At 43.5% G+C, this 20,516-nt stretch overlaps 1 protein-coding gene across 3 annotated transcripts in view; it reads left to right on the top strand.

The window, feature by feature from the left end:
- The window catches only part of FGF1 (fibroblast growth factor 1), a 93,484-nt gene extending 80,269 nt beyond the window's left edge, over positions 1-13,215 (top strand). For all 3 annotated transcript variants that reach the window (XM_023515676.1, XM_023515680.1, XM_023515679.1), the window contains 2 exons: positions 8,063-8,166; positions 12,614-13,215. In XM_023515676.1, the coding sequence (XP_023371444.1) occupies positions 8,063-8,166; positions 12,614-12,808 (299 nt within the window). In that variant the 3' untranslated portion in view covers positions 12,809-13,215. The remainder of the gene's footprint in view (positions 1-8,062; positions 8,167-12,613) is intronic.
- Positions 13,216-20,516: the final 7,301 nt, after the last annotated feature.

Below are 20,516 nucleotides of genomic sequence, written 5' to 3' on the forward strand. Positions count from 1 at the left end.
GCACTGGCTCAGCAAGCACTGCCCTGTCTAACTCCCGGGGCAGAGCAAGCCGGCAAAGGCAGGAAGGGCTCTATGTCTGAGTCTGCTCTTTCTGGAAGCTTCCTCTCTGGTGAAGACGGACCATGACTTATTCCTCCATAGAATTAATAACTGGCAGAATAACCAGGGAATAATAATCTGCAGACAAGCATCCCAGACCTGCAGCGTCCTCCTGCAGCCCACAAGGCCTCTCCTCCCCTTGCACGTCAGAGGCTACCGGAGAGCAGGATTACTGGCACTGCTCACAACACAACTGGAAATGTTCTTGAGCAAAGTGTGCGCCAATCAAATATTTATAAATCAAGCCACATCCTAAGGGCACTAGCAGAGTTCATTAGTCAAGAGAATCCTACTTTACAGTCCTTTAGAAAGCGCAGACTGCTCTTCAGTGAAATCCCTCTTGCCCCATTGTTTTGGGGGAATCTAGATTTCTATTCTCTGGTTGATATGACTCAGCGCCTGGAGCTCGGGCCCAAAGTCAGAACAGCCTTTCAGTGATCACTCCAGGGAGGGCTGGGTTTTGCTGCTGGAAGTCAGAGAGAGGGGAGGGTCTCCCAGCAGGAATGTGGACCCAGATGGGGTGCCCTAACTTGGTCATCCGCGATGGAAAAGATAGAAAGGACTCCCACTTATCTGATTACACAGAGGAATTTTTCCAGATAAACTTCAAAAAAAAAAGAAACACACATGCAAGATAAATTAAGTTCACAAACCTATCCTAGAAAACGAGCTACATATCTCATTGCTAAAAATCACTATGGCAACCAGATAGCCAAAGGGAATACTTCAAAGGTGACTGTCGTGATATTCAGCAATGAGGTATGTAGCACTCTGTCCAGGATGAGGTCGTGAACTTAATTGTCCAACCTTGTACCCCCACACGTGTGTGTATGTATATGTATACATTTGTGTGTGTGTGTGTGTATATATATACATACATCACTCAGTTGCTGTACTATACCAAAATTTTCTAGGCATCCTTTTTGGACCCTATAGTAGCAGACACCTTTGTAAGTTTTAAGAAAAGTCTTTTCTATATATACATAGATATATATATTCCAAACCACTGGAATCTTTTCCCCCAAATTGATTTTTTTCCCCCTTCTCTGCCTTTCTTTAATGTTTTACAGAGGCAGCTTGTGGCCACGTTTTAATTATAAATGCCACTGACATAAAACAACCTCACCACGTTCTGAATGAGGCTGACCTCACTTTGGGTAAACACAGAGAAGGACGGGAAGTCTCCAACCCAGAATAAACCAGGCACATAATCTCTCTTGGCCTCTCTTTGGAGAGCAGAGGTGGAAAGCAGGCTTAGGGACCCTAGACAGACACACTACACAAGCAGAACCTCCCTTTCCAGGCTGAATGCACAGCTGTAATCTTATCCAGTTGTAATCTTGTCTTTAAACATTCCTACAGCAGGACAGGATGGCTTGGGGCTCAGAAACAGGGTGCAGCAGCCCAGAGCTCCTTCACTTGCAAGGGCAGACTCATAACTCCTTTTCCTCAAAGTATAGCTAAGACCCAGTGGAAGGCTTTGGGGAGCAGATGCAGATTTACAGGCCCTCAGACAGAAGGTGTGAGTGGCTCACTGACTGGTATTTCTACCCCAAAGCTCTGGAGTAGATATTCCCTCAGTGTGCAGAGACCACCAAAGAGTTTTCATACTGAGCGTGGGACTAGGTCGGAGGGTGATACACAAAGGTGGGTTCTTATATTTCAGGTTGACATCTCTTTTTGATAAATAGTCCATTTCCAAACCAATGCTTCCTAATGTATTCCTAATAAAAGGGCAGGACTCTAGATTCTATTGGGGACATTTACTGTCACAAATCTACCCAGCAAAGACTTCTGCCTCTTGTCTAGTACGTTTTCTTCAATGCTTTACCAGTTTGAATTTCTCTAAGAAATTTGTATCTATTAAGAATACCTTTTAAAAAGTTGCTTTCCATTTCTTCGGCTAAATTAACTGTTGCAGTCCCCACTTCAGAACAGGAGGAAAGGAAGGGCCCTCCGGACTATGGATTTAGCCCATTTTTTAAAAAAATGTAGTTGCCTCCTCGCCCTTGGGATGCTTTAGAGCCATTGACTTTCCTGTTTGTAGACACTAAGTCCTGAGGTCCCTGTATACAATAAAGCAGTGAGCCTCCTTCACTCTGGGTGCTAACCTGGAGGAACGTGCTGGAAAGGGAATGAGGAGAAGCGACAGTGTAGGGGCCTCTCACCCCGCCTGTCTCTCTAGTTCTCCTGGTCCCATCTACCCTACGGAGACTCCCATTTTGTGGGTACCTAAGCTCAGGTCTAGACGAACATGGGATCACTGGGACAAAATTGAGTCTTGGCCTGTCCTGAATGCTTTCCCACTGATGAAAAATGCACCAACTGCCACCCCTGAAAGTTATGAAGGAGAATTGTGGGAGAACATAGTAAATTTTTGACAAAATTTTGTAAGAAGCACAATGTGCATAGCTTGTGAATCTATATACAGTAAAATATGCAGCTATGTGCTATGGATACAGACCAAACACCCCAAACGCCAGCAGCTCCATCCCAGGATGAGCCAGTATCACCAGCTGGCTCTTCTTGCCTCCGAGTCATATTTAAAGAAGCTGTTTTTAAAGAAATAAAGCGTTGTGATAAAGGAAACATTCACTGCATTCCTCTCTCCGGCCTTCTTCCTTCTTCCTGTGCTGCCCAGAGCCGCCACTAGGACTGGATTTGGTGCATAGCTATACATTTGACTCCATGGATATATTCATGAGTCATGCACATGGTTCTGTTTTTCTCCAAAACCTTCATCAAGGATTTACAATATACTCCCACAAATTTTTGCCACATATACACATGGTGCATAATATATACACAGTTTAAGAAAGGAAACAACTGTATTAAAATTGTCATACTCAAGTCACATTTGACCTCTGCAATTACAAGACGTACCCAATGTGACTTGTATTCATTTTTATTATCGGTATGTATGAGTATTACAAATTCAATAGTTTTTTTCTTTCTTAAGATGTGTATACATTTTTCGGCCCCCTGTGTATACCATGTATGTGGGGGGGCAGGGAATTTTTGTTGTAGTCTCTGCACTTTTGTTCACCTTTAGCTCAATAACAAGCAGAGCTGTTGTTATTGTGTTGGTGAATGATTCACAGGTTCGTTTGTCTTCATCCTCCGTCATGTGGACGCCCTGAACGCAGAGCCGGGGCTGGCACTGAGCATGACCCCTGCACCCAGCAGAGGAATACGTGCTGGCTGGGCCGCTCTCCCTCCCGCCCCCTCCCCACACTGCTACAAGAGGAAGGCGCTGCCGCTGTGTGGCCGGCCTCCCCTCTTTCTGAGGCCCCCCTTTCCCACGCTCTCTCCTTCCTTGCTTGTCCCCAGCAGCAGCTGCAAGAGGATGTAGGTCTGGAAAACTGGAATGAAGTCACACGAAAGAGCTGGACACCCAGTCAGCTACACGAGCAGTGCAGGCTGGGTGTTGCTCCTTCCTGCCAGCCCTCCTTGCAGAAGGATATATGTTTAGGAAACATAGCCAGAAAGAAATCCAGTGAAAATGAGCTATGAAACTTGGACATCCTGGAGAAATAATATTTACAGAGGAAACTCTTGAGACGAACTCTCACCGGCGCAACAACCCTGGCGCTGGGGCTCGTGTTGGAGGGCTGACGGCAGTGCAGGGCATGCCTCTGGCTCTGCAGACCGAGTGAGGCCTGTGCACAGCTGAGCTGGGGCCCCACAGCTGGCAAATCAACTCTACCCATGGCAAGACAATCCAGGGCCAGCCAAGGCAGCAGAACGGAAACAACTGGGAAATGAAAAGCTTTGGTAAAAAAAAAAAAAACAAAAAAAAAAACTTTTGATTACCTAAAAGACCCGCCCTTTGGGATTTCTGTGGATTTTATCAGGGACACTTACAGTCACAAATCCGCTAGAATGTGTTTGACTAAATGCCTACACATGCGGGTGATAGGTGGAAAAGTCCTAGGCAACTCACCCTGCTTCATTCCATGGTTCCAGATGGGATCTGGATGAGCGCCACCACCCTGTACATGTCTGATGACAAGGGGGTCCCAGCAGGGACCAGCCCATCTCAGAATGGCACCCAAGAGGTTGTGTGAAAGAGGAAAAAGAGGGATACTTAGGCTACTCGAGCCTGGGTTCTGGCCATGGGTTTGTCCCGCCTTACAAGTATCACCTTACGTAAAACACACTCTTACCAAACTTCAGCTCCTCACCTATATGATGCGGCAGATGATCCTGCCTCCAGGGACTGCTGTGAGGAGCAGATGAGGCCACAAACGCCAAGGAAACCATCATAACCGCTATTGTCATAGATGAGCAAACAGAGGTAAATAATTTTCCCAATGATCACACAGCTAATACACAGGCAAGCAGAATTTGAATTCCCCCCGTTGTATCCTGAAGTCCCCACTCTGTACTTTCACACAACTTATACCAAGAAGAAATAGCACCATACGTAGGTCATTGTGGGTGATCAATAGAAGTTTAACCTTCCTTTGGTCTTGCTTAGACAGACAGGACTATGCTGAGAAATTGATATAAAATGTATGTCAAAGTTCTCTGACAACCATAAAGCCCAAGGAAAATACAGCATGTTTTAAAATAACTTTATTGAGATATAAGTAACAAAGCATATAATTCACCCATTTCCAGGGCACAATTCAGTGATTTTTCTTACAACTTTTCTCAACAGAGTTGTGCAACCATTTCCACAATCGACTTTAGAACATTTTCCTTTCTTAATTTCAAATTAATATGGGAGTACGGATTATTAGGTTACACCGTTTGCATTTGTTAGGTCAAGGGCAAATTGTAGTTAATCTTAGAACATTTTCAAAACGAACTCCTGCACCCTTCAGCCATAATCCCCCCATCTCTACCCTGCCCAGGCCCAGTTACCACTAATCTACTTGCTGTCTCTATGGATTTGCTGAGACGAGACATTTCATTTAAACGGAATCATAAAACACGGGGTCCTTTGTGCTGCTTTCCCCCCCACTTAACACTATATTTTCACAATTCATCCGTGTTGTGGCATGCATCAGAATGTTGTTCTCTTTTATTGACAAATAATATTCTATTGTGCGTAGCATTGCTATTAAGTGTGTCTACAGGCTACATAGACTGATGGACCCAGAATGAACTTTACTGAGACTAAACCCAAACACCCCCCCCCTCCATTGTACTGGTAAGGAGACTGTGGCTGAGAGAGGCTCAACAGCCTGGCCAAGGGCAGCCAGCTGGTTGGTGACAGAGCCCCGCCTTGAACCTCACACCTGTCCATTTGGCCCCATCTTATGGCATGCCACAGAGCAGTACTGGAAACGTAACTCGAATCATCTCTGCCAATAAGCTAATGTTACTCATTCAACAAATACATGTTGGCTGTCCCTGGTGTGCAGGGTACTGTGTGAGGTACTGGGGACCCAAGGAGAAACAAGGATGTCTTTTGCTCTTCTTTTCAGAGTATACCTTCTCTTGGAGAGGCAGAAATAAATGAGCAAAGCCCCCAAATAATAAATAACTCTATGTTGTGTTAAATGCCACAAAAGAAAGAAGCAAGTTGTAGAGAAAGAGAGTGATACGGGGTCTGGGTGGCATTGGCAGGGATAGTGGAATAAGGGTGAAAATATTCATGCACAGAGCATCACAGGGAATTGGGGAGCACTTCTCTGAGGGGGAACATTGCGGTGGAGGTCTAGGGGAGGAAGAGAAACAAACTTGTGAATATTTAGAGGAAGAAGTGCCAGAGTGCAGGCATAGCAGGTGCAATGGTCCTAGGGTGGAAAAAAGCACGGTGTGCAGGAGTTTAAAAGGTGAGACAGAGTGACTGAGCGAGCAAGTGGTGCGATTCAGTGTTAGAGAAGGCAGGACCCAGATCACGATGGAGGCCCATTAGCCTGTCCCCCATGAAGACACTCTCAGACCTGACCAAAAATTGGAGGGCCTGTGGGAAAGTGGACCAGTGGTTTCCACTTCTCTTCCTGCAAATTAAACTCCATTATTCACAGGAACCTAGAAATCCGAGTCTCTAGAGCAAAAGACTTCCAAGGACAAGAGCACTGCATCTTCACTAAGGGTGATGTAACTATGTATCGCCCTTAGGATGAATCAGGAGGGAAGGCATGCAAAAAGAGGTAAGAAAATACAGGCATATTAACAGAGAAGTGAGTTAAATGATTATGGTATACCCACGTAATGGAACACAATTCAGCTGGCAAAAAGAACAAAGTATGAAGTTAACTCTTTCAGTACTGAGGTAAAGAGATGTCTAATTGTTTTTAAAAAGGCAGGATGCTGAACTATATATATAGTATGTTACCATTGGAGAGGAAAAAGTAAGAGGGATAAGATGTAGCAATATATGGAGGGGCTCTCTGGAAAGATGCACATACAATGTGTGTAGGAGAGTTTCCTTGTTTGTTTCTGTATCTCCGCCCCCCCCCCCGCCCCCAGCAGCAGGTGTCTGTAGCTCTGAAGCAGGGGCAGGCAGCTCACCTGGCCTATTCATGGTGGGAGACAGAACAAGTGGGGAGGGAACTTTTCACTCTCTCTCCTCTGATACGGTTTCCAAGTTTAAAGCATGTATTTCCTATTCAAAGAAACTAAAACAAAGACAAAGGGCCAGGAGGGGGGTTAGATCTGCCAAACAAGGGCCTGTATTCCAGTCTCTTCTGCCCCTCAGCCTCTGATAAGCTGACCCTTAACAGACATCCCTCATCTCCCTGGAAAGCTATTGGGCAGTCACTGGTTGCTGGCCTAGATTTCATTCCTAATCACAACGATGGCTGTGACAGTTTGGTAATGAAAGGAATGTCCAAATAGTCCAGAATTAATCACCATGCCCAAATGTAAACCATCAAAGCACCTTCCCCCAGAAGCACCCAGAATTATTAGTTTGTTCATAAAAAATGAGTGAATGAATAAATTAATTATTATCATATGGATATTGGATTCCAATAACATACCCATCAAGGCATCTTGAGAGTATGGATCTGGGTGAATGGGGAGTGTGACTCAGTGCATCTCACAGTCCTTGCCATCAGTTTCCAGATTTCTCAGCCTGGACACTATGGACTCCTTGGGTTGAACAATTCCTTATTGTGGGAGGCTGTCCTGTGCACTGTAGGACACTGAGCTGCATCCCTGGCCTGTACCAGCTAGATGCCAGTAGCACAGCACCTTGAGTTGTGACAACCATCACTGTCTCCGGGCACTATGAAATATCCCCTTGGGGACAAAATCACCCCCACTTGAGAACCGCTGCTCTCATCACTGCGTTGCCAGGCAACTGCTTCATCCTCGCAGCCAGAACTGGGCACTTCCCTACCACTGCCAGTGGCCCAACTGGGTTGCCACAGAGGTTGAGGGGTTGACTGAAACTCCGTATGGCTGAGTTCCCTGAGTTTCATAGGTGGCGATCAACCCTAACTCCCTGGGAACCTCTTCTGCCTGGACCAAAACCAATCTTAGATTTAAAAAAAATGACAGTCTGTTGACAGGCATCTCTCCCCCTACTAGAAGGTACCCTGTGGCAGGTGGGTAACTAAAGCAGAACACAGGCTGGCCAGCGGCCTACTCTAAAGCACCCCAGGGTTGCTGGGATGAGGGAGCCCAGGGACGGAAATGCCATTTCCTCCTCAGATTGTTTTTCTCCAGGTGGGGTGGAAAGAGAGAGAGACAGACAGACAAAAACCCATAAGGCACCATGACGGTGCACATCCAGGCATTGTGTAACCAACAGGGTGGACAGGCTGGCACGCCAGCCATCCTCCGTCCTTCTCACAAGAACCTAATTCCCAATGGACAGCTTTCTTTGGAGGGCAAAGAAAAAGGAACTGTATTTCTATGTTTTGATTAATTCGAGGCTCATCCTTGAGGGCTCTGTGAAATGAATGAGCAGAATTTTCCATGGCCAACTGTCCTGGCTGCCGGGCCCTATCGGCAGAAGCGTAGTGTTTATTTACTTTTGCTCGTGTTATTTTTATTCCAGTTCAGCTGCAGCTCAGTGCGGAAAGCGTGGGGGAGGTGTATATAAAGAGTACCCAGACTGGCCAGTACTTGGCCATGGACTCCGACGGGCTTTTATACGGCTCAGTAAGTATGAGGTTGACATGCTTCCAGACATGGCCAAGGTTTGAGGCTTCCAGAAATCTTGTTACATTGAGTGATGTAAACTGTAAAGCAACAATTAGTCTCTGTTTGTTATTTTTTCCAGGAGGATTCCTACCCTCCTGCTGCCTTATTTTAGGCACAAAGATAAAAGAGTTTCTTGTGGTATTCTCTCAAAATACTCTCGTGTATTATCGTATAAACATAGAGGAAACATTGATTGATGTTTTGCTAACTCCTCACTCACTCAGTTCAGAAGACCTAATCCCACTTCATTCATTCATTCCAAATATGTTTCGTGAGCGCCTCCCTGATGCTATAGGTGTGTCTCTTAATGGTTTTTACAGAAAAACAGACTTTAATAGTTTACATGTCATGCAAAAAGCATGGAAAAAGTCCCTTTTATGCTGGAAAGATCACCCCCCAAAATGAAAACTTTACTAACTTAATTCAACACTTATCAAATGCTTCCCATGTCTAATTGTCATGTTAGGTACTCAAATGAGCCACCTTGAGAGATAGAGTCTAATTGTTTATTCACTAGCTAAAATCCTCTTTCACTCTCACACTTAATGTTTTATGTAGGTCTGACATAATATATTTGGGATTTTGTGAGAAAAGTATGGAAATCAAAGAGATTTTGCTCCTATTTGTTAAATCTTTGCTAAAAGATTAACTGGAGAATGAAGGTTTTTTGTTTTTGTTTTTGTTTTGTTTTTGAGACAGAGCCTCAATCTGTTGTCCCAGCTAGAGTGCTGTGGTACCAGCTGAGCTCATGGAAATTTCCAAACTACTGGGCTCAAGCAATCCTCCTGCCTCAGCCTTCTAAGTAGCTGGGACTACAGGCCCACACCACCACCCCCAACAAATTTTTCTACTTTTAGTAGAGATGGAGTATATAGCTCTAGCTCAGGCTGGTCTTAGACTCCTGATCTCAAGAGATCCTCCCATCTCAGCCTCCCAGAGTGCTAGAATTACAGGCATGAGTCACCATACCTGACCCTAAGAATGAAAAATTCAACCAAAACTCATGGCTGCAGTTTTGAAATTATTTCTAGATTCCAGGGATCCGTTTTCTGTATCCTAGCATCTGCTAATTAAGGCTTGGCCATAATACCCACTCCATACTCCATTCTTCCCTTTTATGAAGATTTCTACCAAAAGACTGCCAGGGGGGATTTCATTCTGGGGCCGCCTCTATCTTATATCAAATTGCGAAGGGACAGTGGGCACAGGAAACCCTCTCTGGAAGCTGTTATCTCAGCCAGGCTTCCAGATGTGAACATGGTTCCCTTTTCTCTCACTGCCTGCCAGGGGTCAGAGAATGAAGTCATCAGAGTCAAAGGTAGCATCTAAAATACAAGATCAACTGGGACGGCTTTAAGGACTACCTATAGGCAGTCACTGCTACACAGGGAGTAGACTTTTTTTAAGGTAGTTCTTCCAATTGGTACTAAAATCAGTCAACCCACCAATCATTCAACCTCATGCCTCTACCACCTTGGCAAGTCACCCACTCGGAGCCTTGTCTAACAGGGGGCTAGTAACGGACTAACTACCTCACACAGGGCTTATGAGGATTCAATGAGACAACACCTACTGCACAGCCACTGAGCGTGGGCACATTGGAGGCACTGCGTCAATGGTGACTATATGACAAACAGCCTGCAACGAGTCCCTCAGCCTGTGTCTTAGATTACATGTTACAGTTTTATGACTTTCCTCCTTTAAATCTATTTTTCTGTATTATAACCTGCTTTTACTTATATAAAAATATTGAGGGAGAACTCCCTGAACCTAATTTCCTCTAGGCTCCAGGCACTCCCTCCTCCTACCATTGCCCTGACTGTCACTGTAATTCTCCAGTAATATGATCTTACCATATAATCCCTAAGAATTTTTACAGTTTCCCCACTGATAAAGTGAAGTTCTAAAAGACTTCAAAGTTCTGCCCCATGATCTTAACAAAATCTAGGTAATCATCCATCCTGATTCAAATCTGTGTTTGAATATGGGGAAAGAATATGTTTGTTTCAAAAAAGAAGTTTGAAAGGCTTTATAGTAAAATATTAACATGTTTATCTCTGGGGATGGTAAATGGGTAATTTTATAATATGTAAACGCCTTCCTATATTTTCCAAATTTTTTACAGTGACTATAGGTCACCTATGTAATTGGGGGGAAAGATGCTAAGTATAAAAAAGAAAACAATTAACACCACAGGCAGGAATCAGTAGCTAATCTGTGTGCCCTCAGCATTGTACCAAGCACATAGCAAGTGCTGACAAATCCTAGGCGAGGGACATAGCACATCTGATCAGGCTGCTGACTCAGCCTGTGACTCAGCTATTTTGTGTGTCAGCTGCTCCAGTGTAATAGAGAGACGTCATCACAGAACTCGGGACTGACACCTACTGAGGGGTGTCATGGAGTGAGTCTTCTCTATGGGGGAGTGGGCAAACCACACACAGGTTCAAACCACCCACTTCCTTCCACCCTTGACAATGGACATCACGCACAGCGTCTGAACTAAGTTCCTCTAGAGGCAGCAGAGTCATCCAATTAAATATTATATTTATATCTCCTCTTGTTCCAAAATGATCCAAAGTGTCTCACCCTAGTGTCATTTCACTAGACTATAAATGAATAAGAAGCAGGATACTTCCTGTTACATAGTTTCTCACTGAGGACAGCTGACTTTATTGACTGCTATACATTATCTCGAGAATCAAATTAAATTCATTACCTATCTGGTGAGCACCTATTATTGAAAGGCTCTATGTTTGGAGGGTGGACACAGAGCCAGCCAGATCCTCTTTCCTCATGGACTAACATGCCCACAGGTGGAGAACAACAAACAATACAATTGGAAACTATCAGAAAGGGAATCATGGACCACTGTGGGTGAACAGAGAGGGTCCAGATCACATGACTTGGGAAGGGAGTAAAGTCAGAGGTGTCAGCTCCCGAAGGACAATATACAGTCTGAGTGTTTTAATACATCTGTTTTAAATCCAAATAAAATGTCTTCTAAAATCTTGACAAATATGAAAATGCAAAACCTGATCCCCCCCCCACACTCTCTAACAAATGAATTTCAAGTAAACAAAATAGTCATTAGTAGGTATTTTTCAATTTCACTATTTAATACATTATGACTATTTCCCAGCTTAATAAAGTTATGGCTATACTAGATTTCACTGCATAGAGGTCCTTTTATCTATTTACCCAACCTTACCCTTCCATGAACATACAGAAGCTTCCAATGTCTTACTCTTACAGCCAATGCTTCAAAGCCCATCTTCAAAATATGGTTTCACATTTGTCCAACTATCTCCTAAGGGTAAATTTCTAGAAGTGCAATTGCTAGGTCAAAGGTGAGGCATATTTAAAATGTTGATACCTCTGCCTAACCACTCTTAGAAAGTTTCCACCAAGTTATCTCAGCAACAGAGCATGCAGCTGCTATTCCCCAGACCCCCACCAATACATTGGAAAAACTTGTAAACGTTTTTGATCTTGGCACATCATATAGCTAACATATGATATGTATTTTCTTAATTTGCATTTTTCTTGCTAGAAATATTTAATATGTTTTCATAGGTTATTGTCCATTTTGAAAACAGCAAATATAACATGCCATTTTGCTAATATCATAAATCTACATCCACATAGCCTGACCTATTATGTATGTACATAGAGAGATGTCAGGAGGGATGGTCCTCAGCTGGTAAGAGTTGTCTATATTGGAGTGGTGGGATTTGGGGTAGTTTGTCTTTTTTTAAGTAAGGCTGAGATTTTTTTTTAAGTACATTTTCTATAAGGAGCATCTTTCTATAAGATTATTTTTGTAAATAGACAAAAATAATTAATTTTTTTAAAAACTTAAGTTCCAGGATATGTTTTAGGTATAGGATAAATTTTGTACAAGCGTGTATGGTCATAATGATACTAAGGTTAAATAATGATTTTGTTAGTGAAAATCACCAGGATGAAAAGGAATATGAATAGGTTTTTATTTATTCTTTTAGTCTAAACTGAAAAAGGAAACCTACTCTATCACAGTCTGGTTTTACATATTTTGTGTGGATTTCCACAGTCATGCCTCTGTGCAAGATCACAAAAGCTCCAGCCCTGTCCTCAAGGTGCTGATCATCCAGGAACTCCCCAGGAGGAGACTGCAGGGTCCCGAGGACTAAAAAGGAAGGGGAGCTTACCATCGCAGCCACTGTCCATCATGTGCTGGATGCTGTTCTAAGTCTGCATGTCCACTCTGAGACAGGGGCCATCACTGACCTGATTTTCCTGAAGAAGAGATTGATGCACAGAGAACTTTAGGAACTGCCCCAAGGTCACACAGCTAGTAAATAGGGGAACCCCAGTTAAAACCACTTGCTAATAGTTCTCCTCTCTTCCGGTTTTATCTTTCCAGCAAACACCAAATGAGGAATGCCTGTTCCTGGAACGGCTGGAGGAAAACCATTACAACACCTATGTGTCCAAGAAGCACGCCGAGAAGAATTGGTTTGTCGGTCTCAAGAAGAACGGAAGTTGCAAACGTGGTCCTCGGACTCACTACGGCCAGAAAGCAATCTTGTTTCTCCCCCTGCCAGTCTCCTCTGATTAAAAAAAAAAAATCTGTTCTGGGTGCTGACCACTCCAGAGAAGCCTTGAGGGGTCCTCACCTGGTTGACCCAAAAATGTTCCCTTGACCATTGGCTGCACTAACTCCCAGCCCACAGAGCCTGAACTTGTAGGCATTGCGCTTCTAAATGCCCAGTCCTCTTTTCTGCAGAGTCCTTTACCCCAGCATGGTTTGGAATAAAGGGACCAAATTGCCAATAGGGGCCAACTGGCTGGCCAGTCTGGGTCTGGGTTTGGATGTCCAATTGCCTCTGGGCACCTGCAGCAGGCTAAGCCCCTCAATGCAAAGTGGGGCCACAGGAAGTGTGTTAAGGGGGCTGCCCAGAGGGTCATTGGTAACTGCATACCATTTCCTTCTACTGAGTAAATCCTGGCTGCAATTCCCCCAAACATCTGGCATGACTCCCTTTTGTCCTTTCAGTACCCAACAAATATTAGCCAAGAAGTTTATAGCTAGGGTAGGGGAAGGCAGCAAACCAGGTGCAGAAAATTTCTCCTCAGTAACAGAAGGGATTTAAAATGGAAAGGGGAGATTGCATTCTGGTGGGCAAGGAAGGAGGGCAGGATCTCAATGCAGCATAAATGAAGGAGGGGAGACACAGCCCCAGGAAAGCAGGCTAAATCTATAGCCTTGGGAGGGGTCATCACCATGCTGTGACCTTCCCAGAGTTAGTCAGCAGCAGGAAGCCCCTGCTAATGTCAGGTGGAGAGCATGAGAAGTGGTTTCTTGATAAAGGCAAGGACATCGGATGCTGGGAAATTCATTTCAGTCTGGGGACTGGGTGTGGGAGCCATGAGAAAGCAAGGGAAACGCTGGCTGAGAGGATGTTGTGGAGGATGATTTTAGAAGCAAGAAGGAAAGAGCAGGTGACGCCACGAGTGACCTTGGCCAACTCAGTAAGCAGAGGCTTAGGGGTCCCAGCACAGTGCTGCCCCCACTCTGATGTGCTTACAGATCATCCAGGCATCTGGTTTCAAAGCAGATTCTGATTCAGCGAGTCTGGGTGGAGTTTTTACATTTCCAACAGATGCCCAGGTGCTGAAGATGCTGCTGCCTTCCCCAACCACACCTCAAGGAGCACAGTTCTGGCCCAAGAGGAAGTTATTCCAGTGAAGGTGGCTCAAATCCCTGGCCCTCAGCTCACCCAGCCTCGCTCTTATAAATGCACACCCCACAAGTCTGTCTGAGCGTTCCAGCAGCAGGGACCGCAGTCAGACCTGTGTTAAGGAGCATGGTTTTAAGGCGCTTTGGCCCAATGCCTATAAAATGCCCATTTAGAAGATATACAAAAGCAAACTTCGAAAATGTTAAACCCTCACAAACAGCTTTTCCCAAGAGACCAGTTGTGTTACCCTTACTTGTATTAAGTGTGCTTCCTGCTTAAGGTAAACTTGACCCAAGGGGCTAGCAAATTAGAAACTCTGTTCAGCTCTGACATATGACACTGATGCCATGTAAAGACCATTACTAAGCCATTTAAATTTACTTGAGACTGTATATTTTAATCACATTTTAAAATATAGAGCTCAAAGTAGTTAAACTGATCAGCATCGGCCACTGCGAATAAAAATAGGCAATGACGCACAAGCTACTCAATTATCTAATACTTACATTACAACTGCCGATGAAGTGAGATTTCTTGGTTTTCCACTGTGATGTTACAAATTATTTTGAAAATGGGGACACCTAATGATATGACAGGACAGGATATGATGGTTTCCAATAAAAATCGATGAGAGTGTTAGCTCAAGTTTTATAAGGAATTGAAGTAATTATTCATTAAAAAATAATTCCTTAATAATTGAATTGTCACATTTAGAATGAGAAGAATGACAATCTGTGAAAGTTCTGACAATAGTACAATCAAAGCACTGAACTAAGTTGACACTATGGTTAACAATCGTATTCTACATTTGTACAACAAAATTATTTCCTAACTCTTTAGTTTTGTAGCTTGGATAAGATGAGTCTATTTTATTTTAGTAAATCTTTGCAGGGAGTTTGGGGATGATGTGGCATGGCTTGGCATCTCTTTAGTATGAAAATTTGGCCATGAAAATGTACACAGAGAGGAAATCTCAGATTTTTATTTATAATGGTCCCTATTATATGAATCAAATTCAAACATAACATTGGATAAGAAAAATCAAATACGACTACTAACATGAGATGGAAGTCTGTGATTTTAGAGACCCAAAGCACCATCGTGACATTGACAATCTCAGCCCAGTAATCATTCGTGTATTTGTTCATTGAATATTAAGTGCCTACTGCATGCCTGGCACTGTCCTGGGTCCTGGGGTCCTGGGGACCTTCTCTGTCTGCTTTGCTGCTGAACCCTCTCCCAGGGTGTTATATTTATGATGAAAGAGGCCGTGGACTCATTTATTTCAGTCAAGTATAAACACCGAGTTCGTAGGTTCCTGGTGAAAAGACAGTTAAGTCCCAGAAACCCAGGTTTTAGAAGAATTAACAACTCCCAGCATAAGCTAAACCCCTATCAAAGTGTCAAAGGACATGGCGGGAGGTGCCTGTGGCTCAAAGGAGTAGGGCACTGGCCTCATATGCCGGAGGTGGTGGGTTCAAACCCAGCCCCGGCCAAAAACTCCAAAAAAAAAAGAAAAAGGACATGGCAAGGTAAACATACCATTGTCAACTTTAGAACTGATTGGCTTCAGAGGAACCATTTTCAAATCAGAATAAGAACCTGTCAAATCTTCTTAGGGGGGAGTTCTATGCTCAGTTTTGAATGTGCTCTAGTTCATGAGACACAGACACATTCCTGTTGCTCTCCGTCTTCCTTAAGTAAGTCTTATAGACATCTGCCTGTCATGTGCCTCTCACGTGGATTCATTTTCAGGCCAAGTCTGTACAAAGCCCCAGGAGCATATGTGCTTTTGATGGTTTGCAATGCGGAGGTGGAGGAGGTGATTGTCTGTTTCCTTGGAAGGCATGATCGCCAACAGTGTGTATGTACAAAAAACTGGTTGGAGAGTCCATTTTGCTGAAGAACAAGGTTCTCACATTGAATCAGAGGCGATGGAGCCACGTCCCCAAGTCCCCTGTCGAGTAGAGTACACTGCCTACGACCAAGCTCACAGGTTGCACAGCAGACTTCTGGTGAAGACCCCCTACAATCTTACATCACTGTCTCGCCCCCTCCTTTTTTCTGTGTCACAGTCTGCTCCTTACAGATATTAATAAACGTTCCACCAATAATAGGTGTCATTGTCTGAGTTTCTAAGAATTAAGCATTTAAGCATTTAATAAGAGTTTCTGGCATCCCTGAGGGGGTCTGCTGAGCTCTCTATGCTTACCGGATAAGAGACTTTAAGGGCTGACAGGAGACGCTAAGGTAGACACCTTTTTCAGTTTGTTTGGAAACATATGGCAATATGGGTGAATTTCTAGGTTTCTGTTAAGGAAACATACATATTCAGGAAAGCTGCCCCTGAAGAGCCAGGCGCCATAAATAAATCAGTTGAAACTCTTTCTGTATCACATAAGCCATGTGGAATTGTGCTGCTATTGTTGAGGTGACTGGTGGTGCTTAGGCAAAGATATTGTGACCTGAAAAAATATATTTAAGGACTGATTTATAATTTTAAGTCAATAGCAACAGGGTGCACCTCTTCATCCTAAGAGACCCGATGTGGAGCTGTAGATTTACCCATCAGATCTGTTGAGTTATCATGATAAGCAATGTTTCCCTAAATACGCCTCTGTGTCCGATGGCTTCTTATGCTTAGGAGAAAGTGTGCCACTGCTGACACATCATGACAGAGTCAGACAGCACATCCACACATGCACACACATGCACGCATACATGCACTTAGACCTATAAGAACACTTGGGCAGTCTCTGCTACTTACATACCACAATCCATTCCTTCTTTTTTGGAGACAGAGTCTCACTGTGTCACCCTGGGTAGTGTGCTGAGGCATCACAGCTCACAGCAACCTCAACTCTTGGGCTTAGACAATTCTCTTGCCTCAGCCTGTGAAGTAGCTGGGACTACAGGCGCCTGCCACAACACGTGGCTATTTTTTTGTTGTGGTTGTCATTGTTGTTTAGTAGGCCCAGGCCAGGCCTAAACCTGCCAGCCTCGGTGTAAGTGGCCAGTGCCATAACCACTGTGCTGCAGGCACTCAGCCTCATTCCTTCTTTCCCTTTGAAAGTTGCCCAATGCCATATTTTTCTACTTTCTGGATCTTAACTCATTGTAAAAACAATTTCTCTTACAACCTGGCACATACTTATTCTCAGATGTACACATAACTGAAACAAAATATTTCACAAAACTATGTGAGATGCACGTTGATGTTTCTATTACATTCCAAGAAAGCATATTAGTCAAACAGCAGTTAAATGGGGTCATAGCTCTAACGGGTCACAATTGCAGTTTGAAAAACACTAACTTAAAAGCAACCGTTCTTCCTAGAGATGGTGAGATCCATTTAGGATCCTGTGGTATGACTTTAGTCTTTTCAAAGACATGGTTTTTTCTTGAATAAACAAGACAAGGGGACATCCTGTTACCCAGGAACCATCTGTCCTGAAGGCTCTTTTAGCCTGGTTTGGTACTAATCATGCAAAATGAATGTCCTGATACAGACTCCACAGGCATCCGCAGCTGCCTCCGGGGCTGGTCTTAGCAGATTTCTGCTCTTAGAAGCCCTGGAGATTCTCACCCCCACTCCCTCCTTTGGAATTCTCATCACTTGAGTCTTAAGGTCATTCCCTCCCTAACGCCCACACTCCTCATTCTTCTCTCTTGGCCCCCAAGTTCCTATTTCTTAACCATTTCTAAGAAAGTCATTAAAAGCCGACTGAACCAGGAAAAGGCTATAAACCCAGGGCCCCCAAGCATTCTTCCCAGCTCCCATCACTTTCTGGAAATTATCCTCTTTCACCTCTTATCTACCTTTTAAAAAGTTTATCGTTCATGACTCAGTCATAAGATAAACACCATTGCTACAGGAATCCAGCTTATACTGGCCTCAAAATGCACATCTGTCTGATCCAACTTTTTTAAAAAAGTAATTCTATGCCCTAAATAAATGTTTAGGAGGGTTGGGGTAGCTGAGAAGGGACTTCTGGGGGGTAAAACTTGACTGCAAAGAAAAAACACAAATGAAGCCATCACTTTTTTTTTTTTTAATCTGAGTGACATCCTGTTTTTCATGGGGTGGGAACAGAAGAGAAATCTCAAATTCTAAGCACTTTTTTGGTTGTGACATTGTGGCTTGTATGGTAATAGTGGCATATCAATCAAAAAATGTGCCATCAACTATACTTTCACAAATTAACAAAAATTATTCTCAGGAGCAGAAGTGGCAATGCAGGAATACTGAAGCCCAAGTGAGCAGGGAAAGGACTCGTATGTTCTCCATTTCAAAATGACTAGAGATGATCGGTTTGACAAGTGTTAAAATCGAAATAATGGCTTTTGGAAAGCAGCGCCCTTTCCTTCCTCTTCTAACTCCCTAACCCTGTATTCCACCCTAGAGAGAAACTCCCTTTGCCATTGGGCATGAAATTTTACTCTAAAATCCACTCAGAGAACTCACAGGCTTGGATGCCTGACACCAGGCTTTCCAGATCCCACCGATGCAACGAGCATTCTGTCAGATTACAAGGGAAATGCACTAACTGCTGGAATCTTTCTGCCACATTGGGCCCACTTTGTGGTTGACATATTGACCATGACATACTACACCGTTAGCTTTCCACCCTAGTTATAAAATTAAAAAGAGAAACCAGGTCACGGACAGCCCGAAGCCAGAGGGTGGGTTTGCTTTATAAAATGCACATATTGTAAGACTGAGCTTTGGGGTCTTCTGCTGGGTCTCAGAATATTTGTGATGTGGGGAGGAGGTATTCCCCAAATTGCATCCTTCCCTCTTAGCTCCTCACTATCACACTGGCTGACTTTACACATTCCACGGCTAAACATTGGTGTCTGTTTTATGACATAAAAAAGAAAAACCTCATTACGCCCTTGATGTGCTTTTCTATGAGCCTTAATGAAGGGTTGGGCACTCCCTGTTTGGAATTGTGTTCAACTGAAGGATTTCATTCACGTGGCGGGAGTGTTTGGGGACTTAGATGTAAAGAGGCAATTTGTACAAATCGTCACAGAAACATACTTCATGGTGATTTCACATTCCAAGTTCACCTGTCTTTGGAGAGAATTTTTCTTAGTCTGACCCAGAGATTCATAAGAATAAGACATTGGATTATTTTACTGATATGATTTATTATCCAAAATAAATTATAGGAATGGATTATATATCACCTTGCTTTGAGTAGATTGATAAAACAGGACTGTGCAGAGCCTGGGAATATCAATTGTGTTAAGAGTTCAGTAATTTCCTGTGGAAGTGAGTAGTAAAATCTATGGGATTCTCAAAATAGAACACATGTATTAGGCACGGTGCTGCTGACCTGGGAAAGAGAGCGTGCTTTAGAAGTGGCCACTAGATCACGTACAGACGGCAAATCCAGGATGGTTGTGCCAAGAGAGCAAATGAGAGAGAAATCTGTTTCTATTATCCTTGGTGCTACTGGAATCTGTATATACTTAATTGAGGTGAAGAAGAGAGATGGGTTTTATAGACAGCTTGCAAATGCATAACCTCCAAGAAGCTTAAACATCTGGAAAGAGTCTGATAGGGCAGAAGGCTACACAGTCCAATCCAGTCCTCAAGAGTAGATGGCAGCAAGAAGTTGAAAACTCAGTTCCACTAACTTGGTATTCATTAATCGTTCACTGTTTACCACTGTATTAGTCAGGGTCCAGCCAGGAGATAGAAATCAACCAATAATTTGAACGGGAAAATTTTAATGGAAAGGAATGTTCACTGGCAGAGAAGATTAACTGCTAAGAGAGATAAAGACATCTCTAAAGGATAGTGGAATCACAGATACAGGGAGCAGCGATTATCTTCACGGCTAAAGACAGGACCCAAGGAAGGAATAAATTTGCAAGAGAATTATCTTCTGGAGGATGAGATTCAGACTGTACTGGTGAAGATGGGCTGTGGCCCACTGGATGGTGAAGAATCTCACAGAGGTGTTCTTTCCCACTGAAATGCTGGGGGAACTTCCTGCAAACAGCTTCCTGGCGTGCCAGTAAAACTCGCTGGAGGCTGTGCACCACTAGGTCTCCCACAGGAAGCTGCCCGCTGCGGTGGTGCCAAAGGAGCAAGAAAAAAAGCACAAGAACCCGAAAGAAAAGCCCCTACCTCCAGCGCCCTCTATTGGCAAACCTTACTTTACATCAGCTTTACTCAGCTAGGATGGAAGAAATATTTTCAGGGGCCAGCTTCAGTATCAGAAAGCAAAGAGTAGATTTGGAACGGAAAGAAAGAAAGTTGATAAGTAGTATAAGCATGATTTAGATACTCTTCTAGATACAAAGCATTCAAATATGAGGAAATATGCCATTCTTTCTCTTAAGAGCTTATTACATGAAAATAAGCTTAGATGAAAATGTTAAAATTTTTTTGCTTTAGTCCCTTTAAAATATATACCACTATCTTTTTAAGCCCTCTGTGCATCTCAGACGAACCTGTATGTTCCAGGTACTGATTTTATATATTTTTAAGTGATTCCCCAACTTAAATCAAGCCAAATCAAGGCGGGGGGGAGGGGTTGTTTGTTTGAGTCTCACTATGTTGCCCTCAGT

This window comes from Otolemur garnettii, unplaced genomic scaffold, assembly GCF_000181295.1.
Source record: "Otolemur garnettii isolate 467f Iridium unplaced genomic scaffold, OtoGar3 scaffold00003, whole genome shotgun sequence".
NCBI classification, from domain to species: Eukaryota; Metazoa; Chordata; class Mammalia; order Primates; family Galagidae; genus Otolemur; species Otolemur garnettii.